Here is a 24,321-nt window from a genome sequence, read left to right on the forward strand (position 1 = left end):
AAAAGGCAAAGGAGGGTCCCATACCAGTGTTGGCGGGCCCACCCTGGTGCTGTGAGAATGACTCTCACCTTGTCTGCTTTTATCTTTTGCACGACCTTGTCTATGAGGGAAAATGGTGGGAAAGCGTAAAGGAGCTCACCTGAACACCATAGGAGGAACGCATCGGAGATCACGCCCCTCCCCTGGAGCACAACTGAGGGCAACGCCAGTTCTAGTGGGTTGCAAAGAGGTCGACCTAGGGAACTCCCCACTCTCGGAAGAGCCAGCGAGCGACCTCCGAGTGGAGCGACCACTCGTATTGAGGGGAGAAAATCCTGTTGAGGAGATCCACCATCGTATTGTGGACACCTCGGAGGTGTGCGGCACTCAGGGAGATATCGTGGGCTATACAGAACTCCCATAGGCTCAGGACTTCCCAGCAGAGGGCCAGGGAGTGAGTGCCGCCTTGCCTGTTGATATAGTACATGGCGGCAGTGTTGTCCATGAGGACTCTGACCACCTTGCCGCAAAGGTGCGTGTGGAAGCCCATGCACGCCAACCACATTGTTCTAAGCTCTTTGACATTTATGTGGAGGTACAGGTCCGGGACTGACCACGTCCCTTGAGTCTGCGTTTTCCCTGTGTGGGATCCCCAACCCAAGTCCGATGCGTTGGTCACCAGGTTTACAGATGGGCTGGCATCCTGAAAGGGAACTCCTTAAAGCATATTGCTTGGGTAAGACCATCATAGAACAGAAGCCAGTACTGGGGGTAGAACCATGAAAACCTTGTCCAGTCTGTTCCAGGCCTGAGAAAATTGGGAGGCTAGCCAGAACTAGAGGGGCCTCATTCGGAGTCTGGCATGGTGGACCACGTACGTACATGTTGTCATGTGGCCCAGAATTCAAAGGCACGCTCTTGCTGTTGTCACCAGGAAGGCCGTGACCGAGGTGATGAGATCTCTCAGTGCCTCAAACCTGTCTAGGTGCAGGGGCAGAGTCATGTGGCCTGGTGCCGAGGGAGACAACACGTTGAAGAGGGAATAGGATAGGCCCTCCATCTCCTCGGCCTGCAGCTGGAGGCTGGATGCCACCCGCTTTAGCAGGTCTTGGTGTTCCTTGAAGTCCTCCTGTGGGACTGAAGGTGGAGGTGCCGTTATGGTGTTGTCCGGTGCCAGGGAGAGGGCCCGCACAGAACCGAAGGCCTCGGTCGGGACTGGGGGGTCGAGTCTGGGTGCAGATCTGCTGACTTGTGGCCCGCTGATTAGTCTCTTAGGCAGCCGGACGAGGCCGATGGAGCCTGAGACGCTCCAGCAACTGAGTGGGCCCCCGTCTGGGCATGCATCGGCGGCCACGGGGTCCATTGGCACCACTGCCCTTGCCACGGGGCCCCTTGCCACTGACCCAGCTGGGAGCCTGGTGGCGCTATCTGTCCCAGTTGAGCAGTGCAGATCGACGACGGGTGGCTAGGTGCCGAGGCCAAGGTCCCCGTAAAGTGCACTGTCTCATGAGAGCAGTAGGTGCGGCGGTGCCTGCGATGCTGCCTCCCTCGGGACCTGGACCTCGACATCAAGGAATCGTACCCGCCTGAAGTGCTGCTTCGGTACTCGTGACAGTGTCGGGAGGTCCGGTGCCCCTGCGCCAAGGCATCGCGGGGGGTCTCAAGTGCGACGTCTAGGTGAGCGGGAAGTGGAACGGGAACGACATCTATCCCGTCGAGAGCAGCTGCAGTAGTCGCATTGCGAAGGAGAATGTTCCCGGTGCCTCTCTCGGTGCCTACGCTTGCTGGCAGTCGGTGTCAAGGGTCCCTGAGCCCACTCTAACAACTGAAGAAACAATTCATGAATGGTACCACTAAGGTCGAGAAGAGCAGAGCTGGAGCACAAAGTTTCGACTACCTTCACTGGTGGCAAGAAGGAACTGAGGGTGTGGGGAGCGCGTGGCTCCCCTTATAGTGCAATATACAAGCAGCACTCCCTTAGCATGGGTACTGTAAGGGAAAAACTTTCGGCACTGGTGCACGTGATGAGCATGCACACCTGCTGTGGAATACACATGAGCAATCACTCGAAGAAGAACTAGGGGGGACGAAATGAAATTAATGGGCAGCAGGTTTAAAACAAATAAAAGGAAGTTCTTCACACAGCGCACAGTCAACCTGTGGAACTTCTTATCTGAGGAGGTTGTGAAGGCTGGACTATATCCAGTTCTCTTTTAAAGCCTGTTAAATTCATGGAGGTTAAGTCCATTAATGGCTATTAGCCAAGATGGGTAAGGAATGGTGTCCCTAGCCTCTGTTTGTCAGAGGCTGGTGTGGACGACATGACAGAGATCACTTGATCATTACCTGTTAGGTTCACTCCCTCTGAAGCACCTCGCTTTGGCCACTGTTGGCAGACAGGATACTGGGCTGGATGGACCTTTGGTCGGACCCAATATGGCCATTCTTATATTCTTGAAATTAGTTTTGATCTTTAAGTAAGTTAGAAATGTTCCTTCAATGAATAGCTGGCCAACTGTATGCATTCCATGGTTCTCCCAATCTTTAAAGCCCTTTGGTTTGTAATTTGAATTCAGATATGGATAATTTGCAATGGGTGTCACTGGTGGGGGAGTGGAAACTTATCTGCTGTTTTATCCCAACCCATAGAGTAGCCTTTGCTAAAGGATGTGTATACATGTCTGGAGAGCATGATATTTCTTAACAGCTTAGGGCAGCCTAACAATGTTTACCCAGACAATTTTCTTCTTTGCTGCAGATCCAGTAATACAGCTGCATTTAAGGGCAAACCCTATTGTAAGATTTTGCTGGACCTGCTGGAGAAGGCTGAGAGAGAAATATCTGCAGCATGTCCTGAAACAGAACTTTTGGTTAATTCATTCTTGTTTAAAGAAACCAACAAAGATGTATCTTCTTAAAAATATGCTTGCTAGGTTTGCAATCCATGGAGAAATGGACTTTGATTTTGTGGTACACTAAGAAATGAGAGCTCTTGTCCAAATGTATTGTACACAGATGACTTCATAAAAACAAAGTTATTCCCCCCGTACAGTAAAGCTTTGAGATGTGTTTTCTCTATGTGTAATTTCACCATGTGTATGCATGTGCTCCATGCACCTGAGACCAGAAGATTTTTTGTTAACAGTATCCTCTGGCCTGTGCCCTGCCCCTCCTCATGCTCTCAGCCAAGGGCATAAGTTACTTCACTTACTCCTCTACAGCGAATACCCTTCGGATAAGAATCCACAGTAGAGGAGAAGGGTCGATGGTGGATTACAGAGAGTGACCACACACCTTTAAGAAAAAACGGTTACTTATCTTCTGTAACTTGTTCTTCGAGATGTGTTGCTCATATCTATTCCAGTTAGGTGTGTGCATGTGCTGCGTGCATGGAAGTCGGAAGCTTTTTCCCTAGCAGCTATCCGTCGGGCTGCCTGGGAAGCCCCCTGGAGTGGCGCTGATATGGCGTTCTATGTAAGATCCTGCCAGCCTGACCCTACTTCAGTTCCTTTTCGCCGGCTACTCCGACAGAGGGGAAGGTGGGCGGATGGAATAGATATGAGCAACACATCTCGAAGAATAGCTACAGAAAGGTAAGTAACCATTTTTTCTTCTTTGAGTGACTGCTCATATCAATTCCAGTTAGGTGACTCCCAAGCCTTACCTTGGAGGTGGGGCTGGAGTCAAGGAACTGCACATTGAAGAATAGCTCTGCCAAAGGCCACATCGTCCCAAGAGTGCTGAACGATGGCATGGGACATGAAGGTGTGCACTGAGGCCCAGGTGGCAGCCCTGCAGATTTCCTAGAGAGGAAGGTGTGCCAGAAAGGCTGCTGACAATGCCTAAGCTCTCGTGGAGTGAGCCATGACAGCAGATGGCAGGATGTTTGCCAAGTTGCAGCAAGTACGAATACACCTAGTGATCCACAAAGATATTCGCTGAGAGGAAACCGGAGTGCCTTTCATCCGCTCCATAATGGTGACAAATAACTGGGTTGTTTTACAGAAGGGCTTTGTTTGGTCTATATGGAAGGCGAGCGCCCTTCTAATGTCCAGAGAATGGAGGCGCTGTTCCCGAAGGTCAGCATGCAGTTTTCGGTAGAAAACCGGCAGGAAGATGTCCTGACTCACATGGAAACGAGACACCACTTTTGGCAGAAAAGCTGCGTGAGGTCTTAGTTGAACTTTATCTTTATGAAAAATGGTACAGGGCGGTTCACACGTGAGAGCCCGTAGTTCGGACACCCGACAGGCGGAAGTGATGGCCACTAGTAAGGCGACCTTCCGAGAGAGAGAGGAGTGAGCAGGAGGCCAGCAGCTCAAAACGAGGGCCCATAAGGCAGGAGAGGACTACGTTAAGGTCCCACGCAGGCATGGGTGGCTTCGTTGGAGGATGGATTTTCTCCAATCCTTTGAGGAAACGCTGTATGACCCAGTGTGCAAACACTGAGTGCCCAGTTGCACCTGGGTGGAATGCAGAGATGGCCACGAGGTGAACCTTAAGGGATCCAAAGGCTAGGGGCTGGTCCTTCAAGAACAATCAGGTAGTCCAAGATGCATAGGATTGAAGCCTGGAGCGGGAACACCTACTGCTGAGTGCACCATCTGGAAAACTTCTTCCACTTAGCCTCGTAGGTACGCCTAGTTGATGGCTTACGACTTTCCAAGAGCACCTGCCTCACCGAGACCGACCAGGCGGAAGGAACAGAAGGCTGGGCACTTCTTGTTGGTCCATGAAGCGAACAAGTTGACTCGGGGAAACCCCCAGATGCGGAAAACGGAGTGAATGATGTCTGAGCAGATCGACCATTCATGGGTGAGAAAACACCTGCTCATGCTGTCCGCCAGTACATTGTGGACACATGGCAGGTACGAGGCTTGAAGGGTGATGGAGTAGGCTAACCAGAATTCCCACAGGAGGGGAGCTTCTTGGCAGAGTGGCAATGACCAGGCTGCGCCCTGTTTGTTCAGATAGAACATGGCTGTGGTGTTGTCCGTTAGGACTGCTACACAGTGCCCTTGTAAGTGGGGAAGGAATGCTTGGCACACAAGGCGAATCACCCTGAGCTCTTTGATATTGATGTGTAATGACAGCTCGCTTTTGTGCCATAAGCCTTGTGTTGTCAGGCTCCCAAGTGAGCCCTCCATCTCAGGGCAGAGGCATCTATAACCAGGGTCAGGGTGGTTTGAGGGGGATGGAACGGGACCCTGGCACCCACCATGCGGGGATCCAGCCACCAGCGTAGGGAATCAAGTGTGCGCTCAGGGACCGTGAGCACCATATCTAGACTGTCGCGGCCCAGACGATAAGCTGATGCCAATCATATCTGTAGAGGCCTGAGTCTTAGCCTGGTGTGTTGCACCACATAGGCACAGGATGCCATGTGACCCAGCAACCTGAGATACTGCCTTGCTGTTGTGGTGGGAAACTTGGAGAGGCTGGTAATTATGCTTGCTATAGCCAGGCGCCAGGCCTCCGGGAGGAAAGCTCTTGCTTGGGTTGTGTCCAGGACTGCTGCGATGAACTCTATTGTTTGAGTAGGGGAGAGGACAGATTTGCTGGCATTCTGCATGATGCCCAAGCAACTGAATGTGTCCATGACCAGTTGTACTTGAGACCGGACTTGTTGGTGAGATCGGTCCCGTATAAGCCAGTTGTCGAGGTACGGGAAGACGTGCACATGGTGTCTGTGACGAACAGCTGCCATGACCGCCATGAACTTGGCAAAGACGCGTGGGGCTGTGCACAAGCTGAACAGGAGGGCTGTGAACTGATAGTGCTTCTTGTTCACTACGAAATGGAGGAAAGGTCTGTGAGGTGCAGTAATAGAAATGTGAAAGTACATGTATTTCATACAGAGGGCAGCATACCAGTCTCCCGGATCCAGTGACGGAATAACAGTGACTAATGAGGCCATGAGGAATTTCAGGTTGACAATGTGTTTGTTGAGCTCCCTGAGGTCCAGAATGGGTCTTGGGCCTCCCTTTCCCTTGGGGACAAGGAAATAATGGGAGTAGAAACCCTTGCCCCTGAGCTCCTGAGGCACTTCCTCCACTGGTCCTAGGGCAAGGAGGGATTGTACCTCCTGGGCGAGGAACTGCTCGTGAGAAGGGTCCCTGAAGAGGGATGGGGAAGGAGGGCAGGAGGGAGGAATGGAGCGGAAATGGATAGAATATCCCATCTGCACCGTGCAGAGGATCCAACGGTCGAATGTAATATGGGACCAGGCATGGTAGAAATGGGATAGATGGTTCAGAAAGGGATAATTGTCTGGGGTGTTAGCTAGTAGTCCATCCTCGAGCGCACCTTCAAAATGGGCACTTAGGGCCGGGGGTGGCTTGGATTGTCCTTGACCCTGTCCGGAAGGGGGACGTGACAGTCTACATCGAGAGTACCTGCTTCTCCGACAGGAAAAGTCCTGCCTGGGTCTAGGTGGGAAGGAGCGTTGCTGGGTAGTCTGGGGTTTAAATGGCTTTTTTGGTTAGCCGGGGTATGCATGCCCAAGGATTTAATAGTGTTTCTTGTGTCCTTTAAGGTATGTAGATGAGAATTGGTTTGCTCCACAAACAGGCCCTGACCATCAAAGGGGAGATCTTGGATGGTGTGCTGCACCTCAGGCAGAAGTCCCGAAGACTGGAGCCAGGCATTCCGCCGCATGGCGATGCCGGATGCTAGTGTGTGCAGCCGCGTCCGCAGCATGAAGGAAACCCTGAAGAGAGGTTTGAGCTACCAATTTTCCCTCCTCAGCAATGGCCCCTCATTTCCATACAAGTCTCTGCTGGGAGAAGCTGAGGGTTGCCTCAAGAGGCCGGGTGTCTGAGCATGACAACGGTGGGGCACCCTGGGCCTGATGATATGCCCAAGAGGTCCAAAATTGCCACTGAGGTTGCCAGTTGGGCACCGGGGAGAGAGGGGTCATGACTGAGGCTTCCCGGGCCTGACTGGGGAATGTCTGAAACCCCTGAAGCTCTCCTTGGTTCGCTGGAAGGAGATTGGGATCGCAACGGCCAAGGAGGAGCGATGGGTGAATGGAGCAAAGGGGGCACCGGAGTTCCTTGACAGACGGGGGTCTTACGGAGATTGGTGTCGTGGAGCTGATCATGACCACGAGCGATGCCATGTTGCAGAGCAGTGCTGTGATGAGGAGTGGTGCCACGAAGAGGATCGGCGATGAATCGCGGGCCGGTGCTGTGGTGACAGCTGGGGCGGGGATTGGTGCTCTGAGTGACGTCAGTCCGAACAGTGCCGCGAGGTTGCTGAACGTGACCTGGACCATGTTCCAGGAGTCTTCAGTGACCTTGAGAGTGAACGGCTCCGAGGGTCGGGGCTGCGGGACCAGTACTGCAAGTCTAACCGGTGCCATGAGTCAGACCAGTACCTGGAGCGATGCCAGGATGCCGAACGGCACCGGGACTCAAGAGCGGTGTGGAGATGCTGGTCTGAGGGGTGACAGTCCGAACATCACCGGTTTGCCCTCGGATGGTACCGGGACTCAGGCCAGAGCCAGAGCTTGGGTCGGGGGACACCGGTGCTGTCATTTCGATGAGACCTCTGGCGGCCTTAAAGGTATCTGGAGAGGAAAGCAATGTAACCTATTCCACTTGCGCGGTCCCTTGCGCGGGGCTAGCATGAGCAGACCGGTGCTTAGCGGTCTTGTCAGGCTTAGAGGCCTGATCTGAAGCTTGCTCAGTTGGGACTGGAGCGACCGCTTCGGGCCTAATGGAGGGTCCTCCCAAGGCTTGCTTCTTTCAAGTGACTGGGGAGTGGAAACGGTGTTGGGGCAGGTGTCTCTGGGGCCTGGAAGATCGTCGGTCCCAAGGCGGGCCAGGGATCTTCTCCGGTGCCATGGCCGGTACCGCTGGGGGAGCACTGTGCACTGAGGCGCTCGGTCCCGCGTCGAGAGGGATGCAATGCGGACTCCATGAGGAGTTGCTTGAGTCAGATTTCCCTCTCTTCTTGTTCTGGGCTTGAACGCCTTACAGATTTTACACTTGTCAGCCTGATGGCCCTCCCCCAGATACCTAAGGCAGAAGTCGTGGGGATCGCCGGTAGGCATGGGCTTGTTGCAAGAAGTGCAAGGTTTGAAGCCCTGGGATGGCATGCCCCAGAGCCCCATAGGGCAGTCGTTGAATGCGAAACTGCCCTCAACTACTAAACTACACTTATCACTACAGTAACACTTAACACTAAGTATCAGAGGGGTAGCCGTGTTAGTTTGGATCTGCAAAAGCAGCAAGAGTGCTATGGCACCTTATAGACTAACAGACGTTTTGGAGCATGAGCTTTTGTGAATGAATACCCACTTCATGCATCTGACGATGTATTCATTGTATTCACCCACGAAAGCTCATGCTCCAATACGTCTGTTTGTTACAGGACTCTTTGCTACTTAACACTAAGATAACTATCAACAATTAACTAACAAAGGTAACTAGAAAGCTAGGGATTAGTGGAGCACTTGAGAAACAAGAGACTAGGGTTCCAACAACCCTCACGGTAAGAAGGAACTGAAGCAGGGTCGGGCCAGCAGGGTCTTATATAGAATGCCATATCGACGCCACTCCAGGGGGCTCCCCAGCCAGCCCGACAGGTAGCTGCTAGGGAAAAAGCTTCCGACGTCCCTGCACGCAGTGCACGCACACACCTAACTGGAATTGATATGAGCAATCACTCCAAGAAGAACTCCAGTTACTGTACAGGATAAGTAAACTCCTTCTTCAAGTGATGATTCCTTTGTGTATTCCACTCGAGGTGAGTCACAAGCAATACGCATTGAGGTGGCGGGTGCAAGGACTCTACCATACCAGTGATTGAAGCTGCACAGGGCGTAATGTCTTGATTATATGTTTATATATGCAGACCTTCACGTTGCTGCCCTACTTATCTCAAGATGACAGAGGTCTTGCTGGGAAGCTACAGAGGTTACCTGGCCTAGCTTAGTGTATCCTAACCCCTTGCCTGGCAGGGGTTTCAATCAATTCATAGCAAAGCAGGATGCAGCCCAAAATCCATTTAGAAAGTCTCTGCGAGGAGACAGATTCTCCTCTCTTCCGTTCAGTGAAGGCGACAAAGTTTAGGGGAACAAAATTAGGGCTCTTGAGACTGCACCCTATGGAAGACTGTGTAGGGAGACTAGGGCTGTGTAGGGCTGCCAGTTCTCCCACTCCCTGCCGAGGTCATGGCAACAAGGACAACTTGCATGGATAAATGGCTGAAGAACATGAGGCTACAGGCTCAAATGAGGATTTAGACAGGACTAAATTGAAGTCTTATGCTGGCGATGGTTTCAGCACCAGAGAAACATCTCACCCTGGGACTTGATGGGCAAAGATGGTACAGTCGTCCATCCAGGGGTGACAGGCACTAACAGCTGCTAAGTGTACCCTTAAGGAGCTGGCGATAATCCTGATATCCCCAGGGAGGGGATAAATAAAAGGAGGATTTGGGAACTCTCCAGGGACACCTGATGACATTGGCACCATCTGGAAAATCTCTTCCATTTTGCTGTGTAGCACTTCCTTGTAGAGCAAGGGTGGGCAAATTACAGCCCGTGGGCCGGATTTGGCCCCTTCGGGCTTTGGATTCAACCTGCGGGATTGCTCCCCGTGGCGCTACGGGCCCCACACTGCTCTCAGAAGTAGCCCCCGGGCGGTGGGGCAGAGGGCTCCATGTGCGTTGCTCTTGGCTCCGGGAACCGCAACCTGCAGCTCCTATTGGCTGGGAATGGGGAATCGTGGCAATGGGAGATTTAGGGGATGTACCTGGAGGCATGGCAAGGGCAGCGTGTGAGGAGCTCTCCACCTCCCATCCCCTAGGGGCCGCAGCATTTCTTGGAGTGGCGTGGGGCCAGAGACAGGGCAGGCAGGCAGGCTGGAAGCCTGCCCTGGCCTCAGTGCACACCGCTGCCACCCCGGGACTGCTTTAGATAAGCAGTGCCGGGCCAGGGCCTGAACCCCTCCTGTACTCCGCCCCCCAACTCCCCGCCCTAAGCCCCCTGGCTGCACCTTGCACCCCAACCCCCTGCCCTGAGCCCCCTCATGCACCCCGCACCCCTCCTCTGCCCCAATCCCTTGCCCTGAGCCCCTTCCTGCACACCACACCCCCTCCCACACCCCACACTTCCTCCCTCCCGCACGCCAACCCCCTGCCCTAGCCCTGCATACAATTTCCCCACCCAGATGTGGCTCTCGGACCAAAAAGTTTGCCCACCCCGTTGTAGTTCCTAACATGATTTCTGTGAGGACAATCAGCCTCCAAGTATGGGAGCAATGACTTGCCCTGACGACAGATGCGCCCCCGCTACCACTAACACCTTCATGAACCTCCTTGACACTGTGAAAGGGCTGAATGGAAACAGCCCTTAGTACCTAGACCAACAGTAAACCTCCTGGGTGCAGGGACGCTACACTTGGAGGGGATAGAAGTTTCCCAAGGCAATACAAGCAGGTGTTATCGCTGTTGCTGACTGGGAAGGCCCAGAGACAGACCAAACATTTCTTAAAACCTGGGGCCTTGGGCATAATATAAATGGGGTGGGAGAACCCCAAAGTTCTTTACAGAGCTTATCAAAAACTAACTTAGTAAAGAAAAACTATTTATAGCTAAGAAAAAAAGCTAGGTAACGCTGGGGACATTAGAGCAGTTCTGTCTCAGAGCACAGGTGATAGAAAGGAAGTGGAAAGGCAGTCCGCCCTGGCGCTTATCTCCTTTGAAGGGAACATGGGAAGGTGTAGGACACAGGAACGGACCACCAGACACTCCTAACAAATATCATCCAGTCTCAGAAAGATGCACATCTCAAGTGGAATACACACAGGGGCCTCACTTGGAGAGAATTATCCAAGAAAAACGATTTCTAAAGTAAGAGGCTACAGATGGAAAGAATGACAGCTAATCTGAACATGCACCACAAAACTTTCAACATAAAATGGGCCCAAATTTAGGAAACTCGTAATCTTATAAAAACATTATTTTCATTTGAAGACAACTGTGGCAATCACAGCTTACTTGCTTACTCTTTACAGAGAGAAAATACCCTTCTAGTAACTATGGCTCAAAGAGCCTGGCAGTTCCAGTAATGCTTTTTATCTCGCTCACTGAGGCAGGCTTACCTTACGAGCTGTTACAAAGATGGCCTGCTTGGAATGTACTCAACATGTCCTGTACGTCAAGAAGAGGTCAGTGAACGGATTAAAAGTGACCTCTACTTGTTGTGCTATTAGGGTTGCCAACTTCCTAATCACATAAAACCGAACACCCTAGCCCTGCCCCGCCCTTCCCAAGGCCCTGCCCCCTCCCCGCACTCACTACATTCCCCCTCCCTAGGTGGCTCACTCTCCCTGACTTTCACTCATTTTCACTGGGCTGGGTGGCAGGGGTGCGGGAGGGGGTGAGGGCTCTGTCTGGAGCGGAGGATGAGGGGTTCAGGGTGCAGGAGGGGGCTCCAGGCTGGGGCAGAGGGGTACAGGGTATGGGAGGAGGCTCTGGGGTGGGGCAGGGGCGTGGGTTCTGGCTAGGAGTGTAGGCTCTGGGGTGGTACTGAGGATGAGGGGTTTAGGCTGCAGGAGGGGGTTCCTGGGGGGGGGGGGGGCGCTCAGGGCTGGGGCACAGGCTTACGTCAGGTAGCTCCCGGTCAGTGGAGCAGTGGGGCTAAGGCAGACTTCTTGCCTGTCCTGACTCTGCATTGTGTCCCGGAAGTGGCCAGCAGGTCCGGCTCCTAGGCAGAGGCGCGGAAGGCAGATCTGCATGCTGCTCTTGTCCTCAGGCACTGCCCCCACAACTCCCATTGACCGTGGTCCCAGCCAGTTGGAGTGTGGAGCCAGTGCTTGGGGTGGGGGCAGCGTGTGGAGCCCTGTGCCTCCCTCCCCCCATGTAGAAGCCGGATCTGCTAGCTGCTTCTGGGCTGCAGTGCGGAGCCAGGACAGGTAGGGACCAGCCTGCCTTAGCTCCGCAGCACTGCCAACTGGACTTTTAATGGCCCGGTCAACAGTGCTGACTGGAACCACCAGGGTCCCTTTTTGACTGGCCACCCGGTCACCCTATGTGCTATGTCTGTGGCACATTACAGGAGCAGTCTGGCTGAAGGTTTAAAATGCCATGATATTCTGAGCAGAATCCATATTCAACATGGGACTGTGGGTTGCAACAGCTTCAGCCTCCATATGGACGCTACCAAAAGCTAAGATAGCAGGAGGTGCTGTACAATTTAACCCTCAAAATCTCCGAGGACACACATACTCATCCTTTAAAACATTTAAAGACTAGCTCACTCAATTTCTGTCTCTCTTTCTCTCCCTCCACCTTGCCAGCAGTGCCACCTCCCACGACCCTACTGACCCCAGTGCCTACTCCTGTTGCTCTGAGATACCCAGGTCTGAAAGGCATGAGCAGGGTGAAGAAAATTGGCATAAACACAGCTCTGGCATGAAATATGTCATTCATCAGTCATTGCTTAAACTGACATGGAAAAAATAAAGCAGATTTCAGCTACTATGGTTCACTCATGATTGATGGGAAACTCAAAAGGACACATTAACTTGTCTGCTTTTCACAAGTGACGATGAGTGTATCAGTGTCAATGTGCATGCCAGAGGCAAAGCCTGACTTAGAAATACTGATTGTGCAGAAGAATACAATTATTTCGTGCTAGGCACAAGTTGCAGACAGAGAGCCTGGAACTAGCTCTGAGTAGTTAAGTTGCCTTGTCAAAAGGGTTCATTTTGTTAAAAAGAGGTGAGACTGAGTGTCAAGCTGCTGAGGAGAGCTTTCAACTAAACTAAGGGGTATAGTGGTCATGTCTCCTACCTCATCAGAACAGTGCATTTGCAGCTGGGGATCTAGCCGGTAATCAAGAGCAGATTCCTGGATTATCACTCGGATTTGATCCTCGCAGTCTGGAGACAGACGCTATCGAGAGGAGGAAGATAGCAATTAGCCAACCAAATAATGAGCTTGATTTTTGCTAGTCAGCTGTCCTGGCACCTTTAATAACAGGGTTAAATGCATTTAATATGTTTATTCTATAGTGACTGCTAAGAGGTAATGATGGTTAAATTGTGAGTGCAAAGCACTTGGACTCTTATCCATACGTAGCACAAGATTACGTACATACACACTACAAGACAGTCTAATTTACTAGGATGGAGGGTCAGAGTTACTGCGCACATTTCTATGCAGATCATAGTTACACATTTACCTTCCCCACTCACCTGGTCTGCATATTTCAACTTGAGGCAGGAGACGACCTGCCCCTCCAACTCTGCATCATCCTTAGCTGTACTCAGAATATTTTGGCAAAATTTGGGAATGTCTTGTTTGCAGGCCTTTCTGAGCACTGGATTCAAGCGGTAATCTAACCAAGAGAGGAAAGAGGGAAAGGAACCACATTAGAATTTTCACACTATTGGAACAAAAGATGTAACAACAAACTGACAAAGCTCCAAAGGGGATCTGCAGTAGGAATTCCTTCTGGATAACAGTCTTTCAGCAGTTTGAAAGAGCTAAAATTGTCACTTTTTACTTTGTAGAAATTGACAACGAAGTAACAAGTGAAACCAATAATCACATGACACTCAGTAACTAGGGTGGAGAGACTGTTTGCTCTTAGACTAGGTGAACGGGAATTAAATGAAGGGAAGGTATCTGCAGTTAAGGCTAAGCAGATCACTCCTCAGCCCAGGCAGGTAACTAGCTCCTTCCCCTGGATAAAAAGAAGTGGAGGCTACGGTACCTGTGTTCTGTGTGATCTGTCGCTTGGTGATCATTTGTTTACATTTAGGGTCCATCACCTCATTGTTCTTATTCTGTTTCAGACACTGCAACATGTTCTTTGAATCTGCTTCAGCACAGAACCTCTGCAAAGAGAAACCCAGGTTTTATAGCATATGAAACGTCATGCATTCACAAGAGAGACTAAACATTCACCTGCCCAAGCCAAAGAGGGACCATGCCTGACTCTCCCTCGCCAATACCCACCACTAACAGCAATTCCTCTCACCCTCTGCTTTGGCAAGGGAGAGAAGGGAGGAGAATACTGTTTTATGCAGCATGGTCTGAGCAGTTGCTAGCAACTGAGGTCCCAGGCTGCAGCTTACTGCTCTCTGTCAGTAACACCAAGCAAAGCCAGATGCCTCTTTGCTTCCCCATTCATAGTTTTCTCATTCCACGTTTTGGTGCAAAACTTCCATTATGTCTGTCTGGGTCTCATACCCATCTTCTTCTTTGTCCCTGTTTGCTCCAGAAACAGGAATAAACTGAAGCTGATGATCGCACCTTCAAGTCACTGCCCTGTGCAACAAGTGCTGTGCAGGACCCCAGAACGCTGAGGCAGTGCTTGGTGCAATTTATGGAGCACTGGAGAGCTGAACGTAGTGCACAGAGATAAAATCGTCCATCTAGATCAATGGATTGACCAACACTCTACAGACTAACCACTGCTCTGGTGGATCCTGCTCTTGCAGGGCCTCTAGTTCGAGGAGCTGCAGTTGAGGCTTCCGTGCTGTGGTAATGTTCCACTAGCCTTGATTATGATACAGATTTTTTTTTTTAAAAGCCTGGGTCCATTACCAGCCCTACAGTCAGACATTAATGGAGCCTGGTTACTGTTTTATTAACTCTCCATGTTAACACAATGTCTTGGTGCTCCTCCAGCTATGAAGTAAAGTGTTTATTAGTGTTTAATGTTGTCTCCTGACTAGGAGGTGTCAGCATTCTGAGCTTGAGGGTGGTTTAATCTTGCGAGTGGCCAGAGCAGCTGTATGATTTTGCCTTATCTGTCACTTGATAAAAGGCTGTATTAGCAGTGATCTGAAAGAGTTACATCAATCTGCATTCTTGACAACTTTTTTCCCTTGGATAGAAAGGGATCCAGTGCAGCAGCAGACTAGACTAGATCCAAGTTTTATCAAAAACTCAAGCACATCAACTCCCTTTCTCTTCCAACACCAGCTGATACTCCAGGCAACAGATTTGCTTGTACCCCAGCCTACCTTGATCACGGGACACAATGGCATTTGGGGGCAGGGACTGCAGTTGAGTGTTCTTTCAGTGATCTCCTCTTTCATGTTGATTCAAGGTTGTAAGTCAAAAAAGGACCTAATTACGTTGCGTAAAAAGCAGCATGGTCTGAAGCAGCCATTTTGGCAAGAAGTCATTGTAGAGAATACAGAACTTGTGGGTTGTTGTTTTTTTTAAATAAAACCAATCTTTTCCCCCCTGCCTTGTGTCAAGCATGAATATCCTGAGAGTTCTAGGTGAGTTAACTTCCCTGTGGTCTCAAATCTATCCTCTCACCGGTCAGCATGCGACTATTACCTTGATCATTTGCTTGCAGACCCTCATGAGTGTGTAGTCTAGTTCTGGATCCATCATCTCATTCTCCTGCAGTTTAAACACTTTCTGGTGACACCGGTTGCTCAGACGCTTCTTGTTTTCCTTCAAACACTCAATAATCTGCAGCAAGACAGTATGACAACAGTTGAGAAAGGCACACCGGTGGGGAAAATCCTCCCCTTTATACTTTGTCAAGAAATACTTTTGATGTTCCCCTGTGGGCTCATTTTCAAGTATCTGCACTTGTTAAATCCTAGGCATCAGAGGCTGGAATTTAACTCCCTCTCCCCCAAATAAATCAATCAATCTCACACTCATGTATTGCAGAGCAGAGTGTATTCAGCTAGCCAATTGTTAGTTTTAATAAGATGGTCATGACACCTTCCTATTCAACTAGATTTACAAATTGCTATCTTTGCCTCAGTACAAAGGGATAAACCAACTGCCACATTGTGCTCTGATGTTATGCAGAAAGAGCTGGACACTGAAATGCTCCAATCTTCACAAAAATTGGAAAATACTCCAAAATGCAAGTCTAATGCTGTGTGCTTGGTAAGACAAGGATGTTCTTCAAAAATAGGCTATGTGCAGTGAAAAACTGACATGGAAATAGTTAAAAGGCCCATCACCTGTGCATTGCCATAGGGAACATTCGGGCAATTGTTCTTGATGTCACTCTTACAAGCCTCATACAGCTCTGGTTCCAGTCGAATATCCTCCGTCTATAAGATAAGTAGACCCAGGAAAACAAGCAGTTAGCTGACTCAAGCAAAAAGTCAATTAGTGTTTTATCCAGGAACTACAGCATATTCACAACAGCAGACAAAGGAGTCACTGAAGTATCACAAAAGAGAAGTCTTCAGTGTGGATCCAGTGGGTAAGAATGATCAGTGCTGAAAAGGTCACTAAGTTGTCCCATGTCTAGGTACTATCTTGGATGCATATCCCACTCTGGGTACTTTTCACTGGCTACCTTTCCTTGCAGGACTGACAATATCTGGCTCTCTTGTTCCAGTCATAGACATCTGTCACGTATGTATATTCACCAGCTTCATTTTCATGCTTACCTGATCTTATGTCTGAATTATCCTGGTCAGGGCAAGTGGTAAAAGCCAGTGAATAATCAGTTTTGCAAATCCATGCAGCAGATCAAGACATGGTCATGTCTTAGAGCTGGCTGTAGGTTTTAGGGTATGTCTACAACTGTCCACGCCACAATGTGGCCACGGCAGCGCCGTGACATGGGCAGTGGAGTCATGCTTTATCGCCGGGGAGAGCTCTCCTGGAGATTAAAAATAACTACCCTGAACGAGGGGTGGGACCTTTATCACCGGGAGCCACAAAGCACTGTCTACCCTGGCGCTTTTCAGTGCTAACACTTGGGTCGCTCGGGGGGTGTTTTTTCACAGCCCTGAGCAACTAAAGTTTTAGTGCTGAAAGTGGCAGTGTAGAGACAGCCTTAGAGTGAAATTCTATTTTACATTGCCATACTGAACCAACTGTTTTGCATTTAAATTGAGGTCACACAGAAAACTAACAATGAGTGGGGATTCCTACCTCCCTCTAAATGCAGGGTTCCTCCACACCAGTGAAGATTCCTCCCTTTCCCTCCACACCAGGGTCCAAGTCAGCCAACATCCTTCTGATTGAAGATTAAAGGCCAGAACACTGATGGGAACCCATCCTTGTGCGCTCTTTAATTGAAGGTGCTGCTCAGTGATGCAAGATATTCACTGCCCCCAACCCACAGACTGAGCATGCTGCCTCTGAGGGTGCTGGGGATGGTCAGACAGAACTTCACCATTTACACAAAACAATGCAGGCGGAAAAGTCTTGTGGCTCTATTACTGTAAATACTACCAATGCCAGAGAAAGAGGAGGTAGCCTCATCTAGAGAAAAACAGGTTTTAATCCTTGCTGAGCCACTGAGTGGCCTTGGACAAGTCACTTCATCTCTGAGCCTCAACTTCCTCATGTGTTAAATATGGCTCACACTTTCCTCATGGGGGCTAGGGGAAATCAGTGGTTGTGTACTGCCATCCAGCTGTTGAGTATTAAGAGCTATGTTCAGGCAGCTGGCATCAGAACACTAAGTCATCACTGTGAGTCTGAAAGGCAACTGGCTTTTTGATGTGTTGCTTTAAAAGTTGTCCCTTTTAGCTCTCCCAGTAGAAAGTAGATATATCTCATGAGCTTAATTCGTTTTCCAAAGCATGCAAGAGGGGAAATTATTATTGGAAAATAGATGGCCACGAGCCTCATGCATACTCACCATCTCTAGCTCCTCGACGCGCAGCTGTTTGCGGCACTTCAGAGACACTCGCTGCTCCCTGGCATCCTGCAGTGTGTCATTGCGCACCGTAGTGCTTAGACAGATCACCACGTCCACCCTGCAGAAAAGGAAACAGGTCCCTATTTATCATGCCAACCCATTCCTTGGCCCTGCACACCAGGCCAAAGGGCTAGCGTTAGGACACCAAGTCACCAAGAAGCAAAGTAACTTAGTAACCCAGGATACTCAGGAATGCCACGTCAGCATAAAGTGCTTGTGCATTTGATCTAGCCCAGGCACAATCAGATGAGAGTAACTGGACTGAAGATTAAAATAGACAATTTGAGGATTTCTAATCCCAAATCCAGACTCAGCAACTTGGTTCTGTACTGGACACTATAAATGCAAGCACACGGGGACTTGTGTAAAATCCCACTGAAAACCTGGGACTTGTGCTCTCAAATCATGTAGGTGCTTTTGAAAATCTCACTCTCAATGTCAGGGGTATGGTCTCCAAGGTAAGCACATGAGCACTAGAGGACGAGTGACTACACCACCTACCATACGCTGCATAAAGCAAGAGTAGGCCTGAGCTTGTGTTCCAATTCACATTTTTATCATCAATTGTTCGTAGATCATATTAGGCCATTAAAACATTTTTCTTTTGAAGAGAACAAACCCGCTGAAAATTTGTGGAGCTTCTTTCATCAGTTAATCAACACTTTCTCCTATATCTCAGGAGCAGCACAAGACAATGGATAACGTAAGTGCTTTAAAATTCTGGGGGGTCTGCCTATTCTTATGGCCATTGAAGAGAACAGCAAAATTAGAAATTTGCAACTAAGGCAGAAGTACTATTCTCCTAAAGAGGAACCTCCCTCATCGTAAACATTTGCCGCATACAGTCAAGCAAAGCTTAACAGAAACAGCGCTTTTCACTGGGGCAGGCTAACACTTCTGACGACAGAGGCAAAGGAATGTTGTTAGAGGACTTCATTACATGCTTCTAGTTACTCAGTTGCTACATACTTTTTTTTGATGTTGGGGCAAAGTTTCAGCACATCCTCCTTGCAAGCCATTTTAAATTTGTATGAGAATCTGAAATCCTTCATTTGAACCTAAGTGAAAAAGAAGCAGACGTTCAAAGGGGTATTTCAAAATAAGATGAGACACTAGGCTTCCTTGAAACAGCATATGCCATAGCACCTGAATTGCCATGCTCTATTCAGACAGAGTCAATACGTTATGTACCTGATGCAATGTCACTGGCCAGAAGCATGAGCCCCCTCTGGCCAATTTCTCCTCTTCACCCCTACCCCCATGCCTCAAACAATGTTAGCCACAATCTCAAGACATCCTCACTACAGAATGAGTCTCAAGGAGTGACAGGCTTCGAAGAGCAACCTCATAATTTGCCTAACAAGATCTGCGGCAGGCTTGAGCTTTCGTGGGGCAGCTGCCCCTGTTGACTACTCATCACAAAGGCTAAGATTTTGTTAGGGATATTTTTAAGTAAAAGTCATGGACAGGTCATGGGAAAATAAGAAAAATCCATGGAAGTCACAGACAGGTAACAACTTCCATGAATTTTTCTTTTACTTAAAATATCCCTGACAAAATGGGGATCAGCAGGTCTCCACACCGCCTGAAGTAGGGCAGCTGCACAGAGGCTGTGGGTACCCCCGCCACCCACAGTTCCAGGGGCCCGCCGTGACTGGGAGCTCTAAGGGGTCCCCCACCCCGCCGCCCAGGAGCTGTGGGGGCCGCCAGAGGTGGCGAGGGTAACCCGCAGCTCCAGGCCCCCACAGGTGGTGGGGGAGCCTGAAGCTCCTGACTGACGCAGGCTGGAGTCACGGATTCCGCGACTACATTGTAGCCTTAATATTTAATATTGCCATAGAATTTTTTCCGACTGTGCTGCAGAATGCACTGGGCCCTGCCTCAAAGAGAGACAGGGAAGGTGCATCAACGGAATTAGAGCTAACATTCAAAAGTGAAAGTTTATGACTAGATGTATAAATAGTGACATGAAATAAGGGATCAGACTTATGAAGTGAATTCACAAGAGCTGTACTGGTCTTGGATCATGAAGAGGAGCATGATCAGAAGTCTCCTACCCACTTCTCCCTGGACAAAAGTGAGATGTTACAAGGAATACGGTGTATGGAGGCAAATAGTTGCTCACCAGCTGGAAGTGAGTGACTCCAATGGCGCACTTCTCATTCATCTCCTTCTGGTGCTTGTTCTGAATCAAACATTCCATCAAGTCCCCAGAGTCTATCTGGTTATCTGCCATCTCCTGAAGGAAGAAAGGAAGGAGGGACAGGCTGTTACCTTCTTGAAAACATTCCCATTCTGCCTCGCTTTTTATAAATCAACCAATCAAATGACATGACTGCCAATAAGAGTTCAAGGCAGTGAAATTAATAGCGCTGTTCTCTACTTTGAACTTGAGCTCATTATGTGACCCTGTGTGAATTAACATTAATCCCTCTGTAGATACTTAGTCACATGTTTGAGAGTGGAGTGCTCTCAAAGCAGCATGAGCGCGCACGCGCACACACACACAAACACACACACACACACACACACACAGCCAACACTGACATCTATGATAAGAACTTTGTGACTAACAGATGTGAAGCTACCTGCTTATCATAAAGTGTGACTAATCAATACCACAGAGTGATGCAGTAAAGAGGAGAGGCTGCAAGAGTGTTGGGAAGGGAGCGGAGCCACTACTGCTGTGGAACTGGGGTTCTGACCTAATATAAACAGTAATATTTTGAATTACAGGTCAATTTCATCTAGAAGTCCTAACTCCTGTAACAGGGAGTATGATAATAGCAGACGCCCTGGATGAAATTAAGAGTCTTGGGATTCAGCTGGCTATTAGATATACAATTCATCTGCCTTGCTTGTTTTTTAGTTCTGTGAACAATCTGACTAGGGCTCAGAGCTGTGTATTTATGACACCCCTGTACACACACACGGGCTGAAAATGGTTACCTAATCCTAGGTCATTAAATTATTGTAAAGTAAGATATCCCCAGCTGCAATTCTGGCACCACACACAGGGTTTGGGTGTTCTCTTGGTTTTTATCCTTAGGCAAAACAAACATGCAGCATAAAATCACCACTAATTGCACCCATTTATATTAGCATTCATTCTGATGCCTGGGTCTGGTACTTCCAACAATGCTTGAACAATGGAAATTCTAACCTTTCCAACACTGTCCTCATTTCCCTAGCATTCCCAGATTATCACGAAGAACTTACATGACAGAACGTCTGAATGATGGGCTCACACGCTCTCATCAGCAAGGCTTCAATCTGAATATCCTGCAGAGAAGACATGCAACATTCAGCTTCAGTAATAACTGCACAGCAAACTGCCATAAAGGAAAGGCTCTGCTCATACATTAAAAGTTCTGAAAATTGTGCTCCAAGTCAAGCTGTCCACCTGAGTTTATGGTATTTCGTTCAGATGAAATCCAGACAGTTTCACCCTTTGGCATTGGCAGTCACACTGCATGCTCCAGCCAAGTGTGTGGTGATGATGGGAGAGCCTTCCAGGTCGGGGGCTTGGAGCAGAACAGCTCTCCACAGAGCTGGAGAAGCCCTTACCACTCAGATAATTCAGCCAGCTCAGTCTCACTGGGAGGAACTCATTCCAGAGATACTACAGTGATAGGTGCCGCACAGCAACCTAGACAGCTGGAGATTAGTAGCCATTTTCAGCAAAATGCGTTGGAAATGTGGGAAGGAGAAAGCCCCTAGAGCAGAGAGCTTGTTGGATGTAAAACAGAGCCAATGATTAGATGGAAAGGCACTCAATGGAAACCTGGCCTGCTGCAAGAAGTGCTGCTGTCGACTCCATTGATGATGCTCTTCCCACCACTCATTACCTAACATTGCCTCCAGCAAAACATTAGGCAGGTGCTGCTGCAACTGCTTTCAGAGAAGGCCAAAATCTGAGCTCCTGAGCAAATTTAGATCATTAAGATCTCGTGTTCCTTTCTGCAAGAGTACAGGTGTTAGCCCCAGTATCCTGGCCACCTTCATTGTGGTGTCTGCACTCAGCCCATCTCATATCCCAGCTGTTATTTCATTTCCCTACAAAAATTTGTGCAGTACTGACCCGGGATGACTTGCTTTACCTCAAAGATGGTTGAATGTCTGTGGCGGGTTGTTGATACATTAGGAACCCACCACAGAAATGGGGTGTGTGTGTATTTTTCCCCTCAGGATTGGTATGAGGGCAGCTGGATATGCTTTGTTACAGACTCTTCCCTTTGCGCCAGGCTGAAAACTGCTTACCTCAGACTCCAACTCAGTAAGATTTCCAACTATGTCTCTGCACTCAACCACTAAGTCATCAAGATGGTCCTGGAGGCATTCAAGTTCCTACAGAGAGACAAGTCATCTTAATATGTGACAAGATAGTGAAAATTCAGAGCCCCATGCCAGAGAAATGATGACACATACAACATCTTAGCAAGTAAAGGATCCCTAATGTTCACTAGGCCCTACGTCTGCCTGCTTTCTGAGAACTAAACACTGCCTCAGAAAAGTTCCAGTTGTTCAGCTCAACTCAAGGTTGCAAGAGCAACAAGGTGTTATGCTGGATGAAGGGCCTCAGCTATAAAGTAGCTTGGAGTCTTGCAGGACTGCTGGACCCCATGCTTTTCTTTCCTATCCCCAACACATGGCCTTCCTCAGAAAGTCTGCTCTTTAGTTTTTAATTTGGGATGAGATTATACTTAAAGATTTTCCATGTTCATTTTATGTTTCAAGTTCCTTACTCTTTTGGTGGCTTCCCTGCTCAGTTCCTTAGTAAATTCATAGGTGATGGGGACGCTGGCCTTGATGCTTTACAGACAGGGTGAGATGAGGTACACAAGAGCAGTGATTTGCACGAGGGGAGACAGCAGCAGAACTCAAATTTCCAACCCCAAACGCTTTACTGTTCTCGATCAAGCTGCCTTCCACAGCCAATGAACGAGATAAAAATGATGAAAAATGTTTATTTTGATTGAGGTTTTTTCACCACCCAGAAGACATGATTTTCATGTTTTCAATGCAAATGGTCTTGAATTCAAGAACGATTCTGAACTTTGGATATTTTGCATTTTTCTGCTTTGAAGAGAAAACATCTCTGGATGAAAATGAGCCTCTGTCCACTTAGTCTTATTTTCAAGTGGAAAAATACTGTTTTTTAAAAACACTAATCACATTTTGAACATAAAATGTAAGCACCTCTGTCTGAATTTTCAAATGCAGTTTAAATTTTTGGCATACATCAAGTAATAGACACTATCTGCAGTGACTGGGAATGCCCTTAGGGTGGAACACCACATGCTGAAATATTCTGTCAGATGGTTTGCTCTTAGTTTGCTAAGTGTAACCTTCACACAGGGACGAACATCCCACACTACCAAACAAGGGGGCTGGAACAATTTGTATAGTGGGGGTGCTGAGAGACATTGAACCAAACTGTAAACCCAGTCTGAGGAAATCACTTCAAGGTAGGGAGTGTGGCAGCATCCCCAGAACCCTTAATTCCAGCATGTATGATACCAAAACCTACCAGTGAGAAACACTTAAAATGAGTGAGGTGATTTCTTTCGCATACACTAATTAACAGCTCTCCCCCCAGAACTATGCCAGTGCACAATGATTTAATATGAAAGAACTATCTGTTGGAGTCTTGTTAAAGAGCAGCAGATGTTAATTTCAGCTCTTTTCAAACACAGGAAGCATGTCAATATTTGCCAAACGGAAATGGGACAAAGTTTATGGGGAAAATAAATGTCAAGTTTGTAACAGGATATTACAAATATGAGTTGAAAAAAAGATAGTTGCTGTATCAAAGGAGAGCCCACAGTGTTAACTATCACTTCATATTAAGCATTCAGATCTCTTCTACCAGGCAACTTCCATAGCTGTGTAGCTTCTTCTCCACAGACACACATTACTACTCATGACTTTTTGCCTATTATATATTTTATTTATTAAAGTGCCTGGGGATTTACTAATTTTAATAAACTATAAGCTATGAACATAAAGAATCAACACCTGCCAGCAACACAGGGTTTCCTTCATCCTCACACATTTGCAATTGGAGTAACTGCCATACAGCAATTCACAGTACCTGCCCTGTCTCTGTTTTTTCACTGCACCATTTTCCCAGGTCGATCATGCACTTGTCCTGGAGGGCTGGATCCAGCTTCACATCCATTGCACGCTGGTGAAGGATTCGTTGTACTTCTGCTCTGCACTCTCGTGACAGCTAAATGGGGAACAGAGAACTGTTTAAAAGGGACTAATATGCAGCTCTGACCTACTACATAGCAAACTGATTTGTTCAGTTACTGATAAATGTTGTGCCATGGAAAGTAACAAGAAATTTCTCTTCTTCTTAACCTCTGGTGAGAGCAGATCATTGTCTCCTACATATGGAGAGCTTCAGCCCCACGATAAGTTTGACCTATACTAGCCAGGTGATCTGAGTCCCAAAGGTATCCTCAATTCTGGCTTTCCTCATTGCTTGGAGAACATTTTCCCCCTAGGGATAGATACTTTGTTCTGTGGTCTTTGTGGCATGTACTATTCAGCAACGACCATTTTGCTAGAAGGTAACATTCACTTGGCTTTGGAACTAAATACCAGAATAGGCCTCTAAGTTGGAAAACAGGACACCGTTGCATTACATATGAAAAGAGGTTGTCTATTCTCGA

General features: G+C 48.5%; 1 protein-coding gene across 1 annotated transcript in view; it reads right to left on the minus strand.

Moving 5' to 3' along the window:
- GLG1 (golgi glycoprotein 1) overlaps positions 1 to 24,321 on the minus strand; it is a 191,291-nt gene that overhangs the window by 17,586 nt on the left and 149,384 nt on the right. The window contains exons 12-22 of the mRNA XM_050922334.1: positions 23,736 to 23,873; positions 21,902 to 21,988; positions 20,861 to 20,923; positions 19,767 to 19,880; positions 18,611 to 18,699; positions 17,582 to 17,699; positions 15,939 to 16,031; positions 15,292 to 15,429; positions 13,709 to 13,832; positions 13,188 to 13,330; positions 12,784 to 12,885 (exon numbers count right to left, since the gene is read on the minus strand). Coding sequence (XP_050778291.1) covers positions 12,784 to 12,885; positions 13,188 to 13,330; positions 13,709 to 13,832; positions 15,292 to 15,429; positions 15,939 to 16,031; positions 17,582 to 17,699; positions 18,611 to 18,699; positions 19,767 to 19,880; positions 20,861 to 20,923; positions 21,902 to 21,988; positions 23,736 to 23,873 — 1,209 coding nt within the window. The remainder of the gene's footprint in view (positions 1 to 12,783; positions 12,886 to 13,187; positions 13,331 to 13,708; positions 13,833 to 15,291; positions 15,430 to 15,938; positions 16,032 to 17,581; positions 17,700 to 18,610; positions 18,700 to 19,766; positions 19,881 to 20,860; positions 20,924 to 21,901; positions 21,989 to 23,735; positions 23,874 to 24,321) is intronic.

This window comes from Gopherus flavomarginatus, chromosome 14 (genome assembly GCF_025201925.1).
Source record: "Gopherus flavomarginatus isolate rGopFla2 chromosome 14, rGopFla2.mat.asm, whole genome shotgun sequence".
NCBI classification, from domain to species: Eukaryota; Metazoa; Chordata; order Testudines; family Testudinidae; genus Gopherus; species Gopherus flavomarginatus.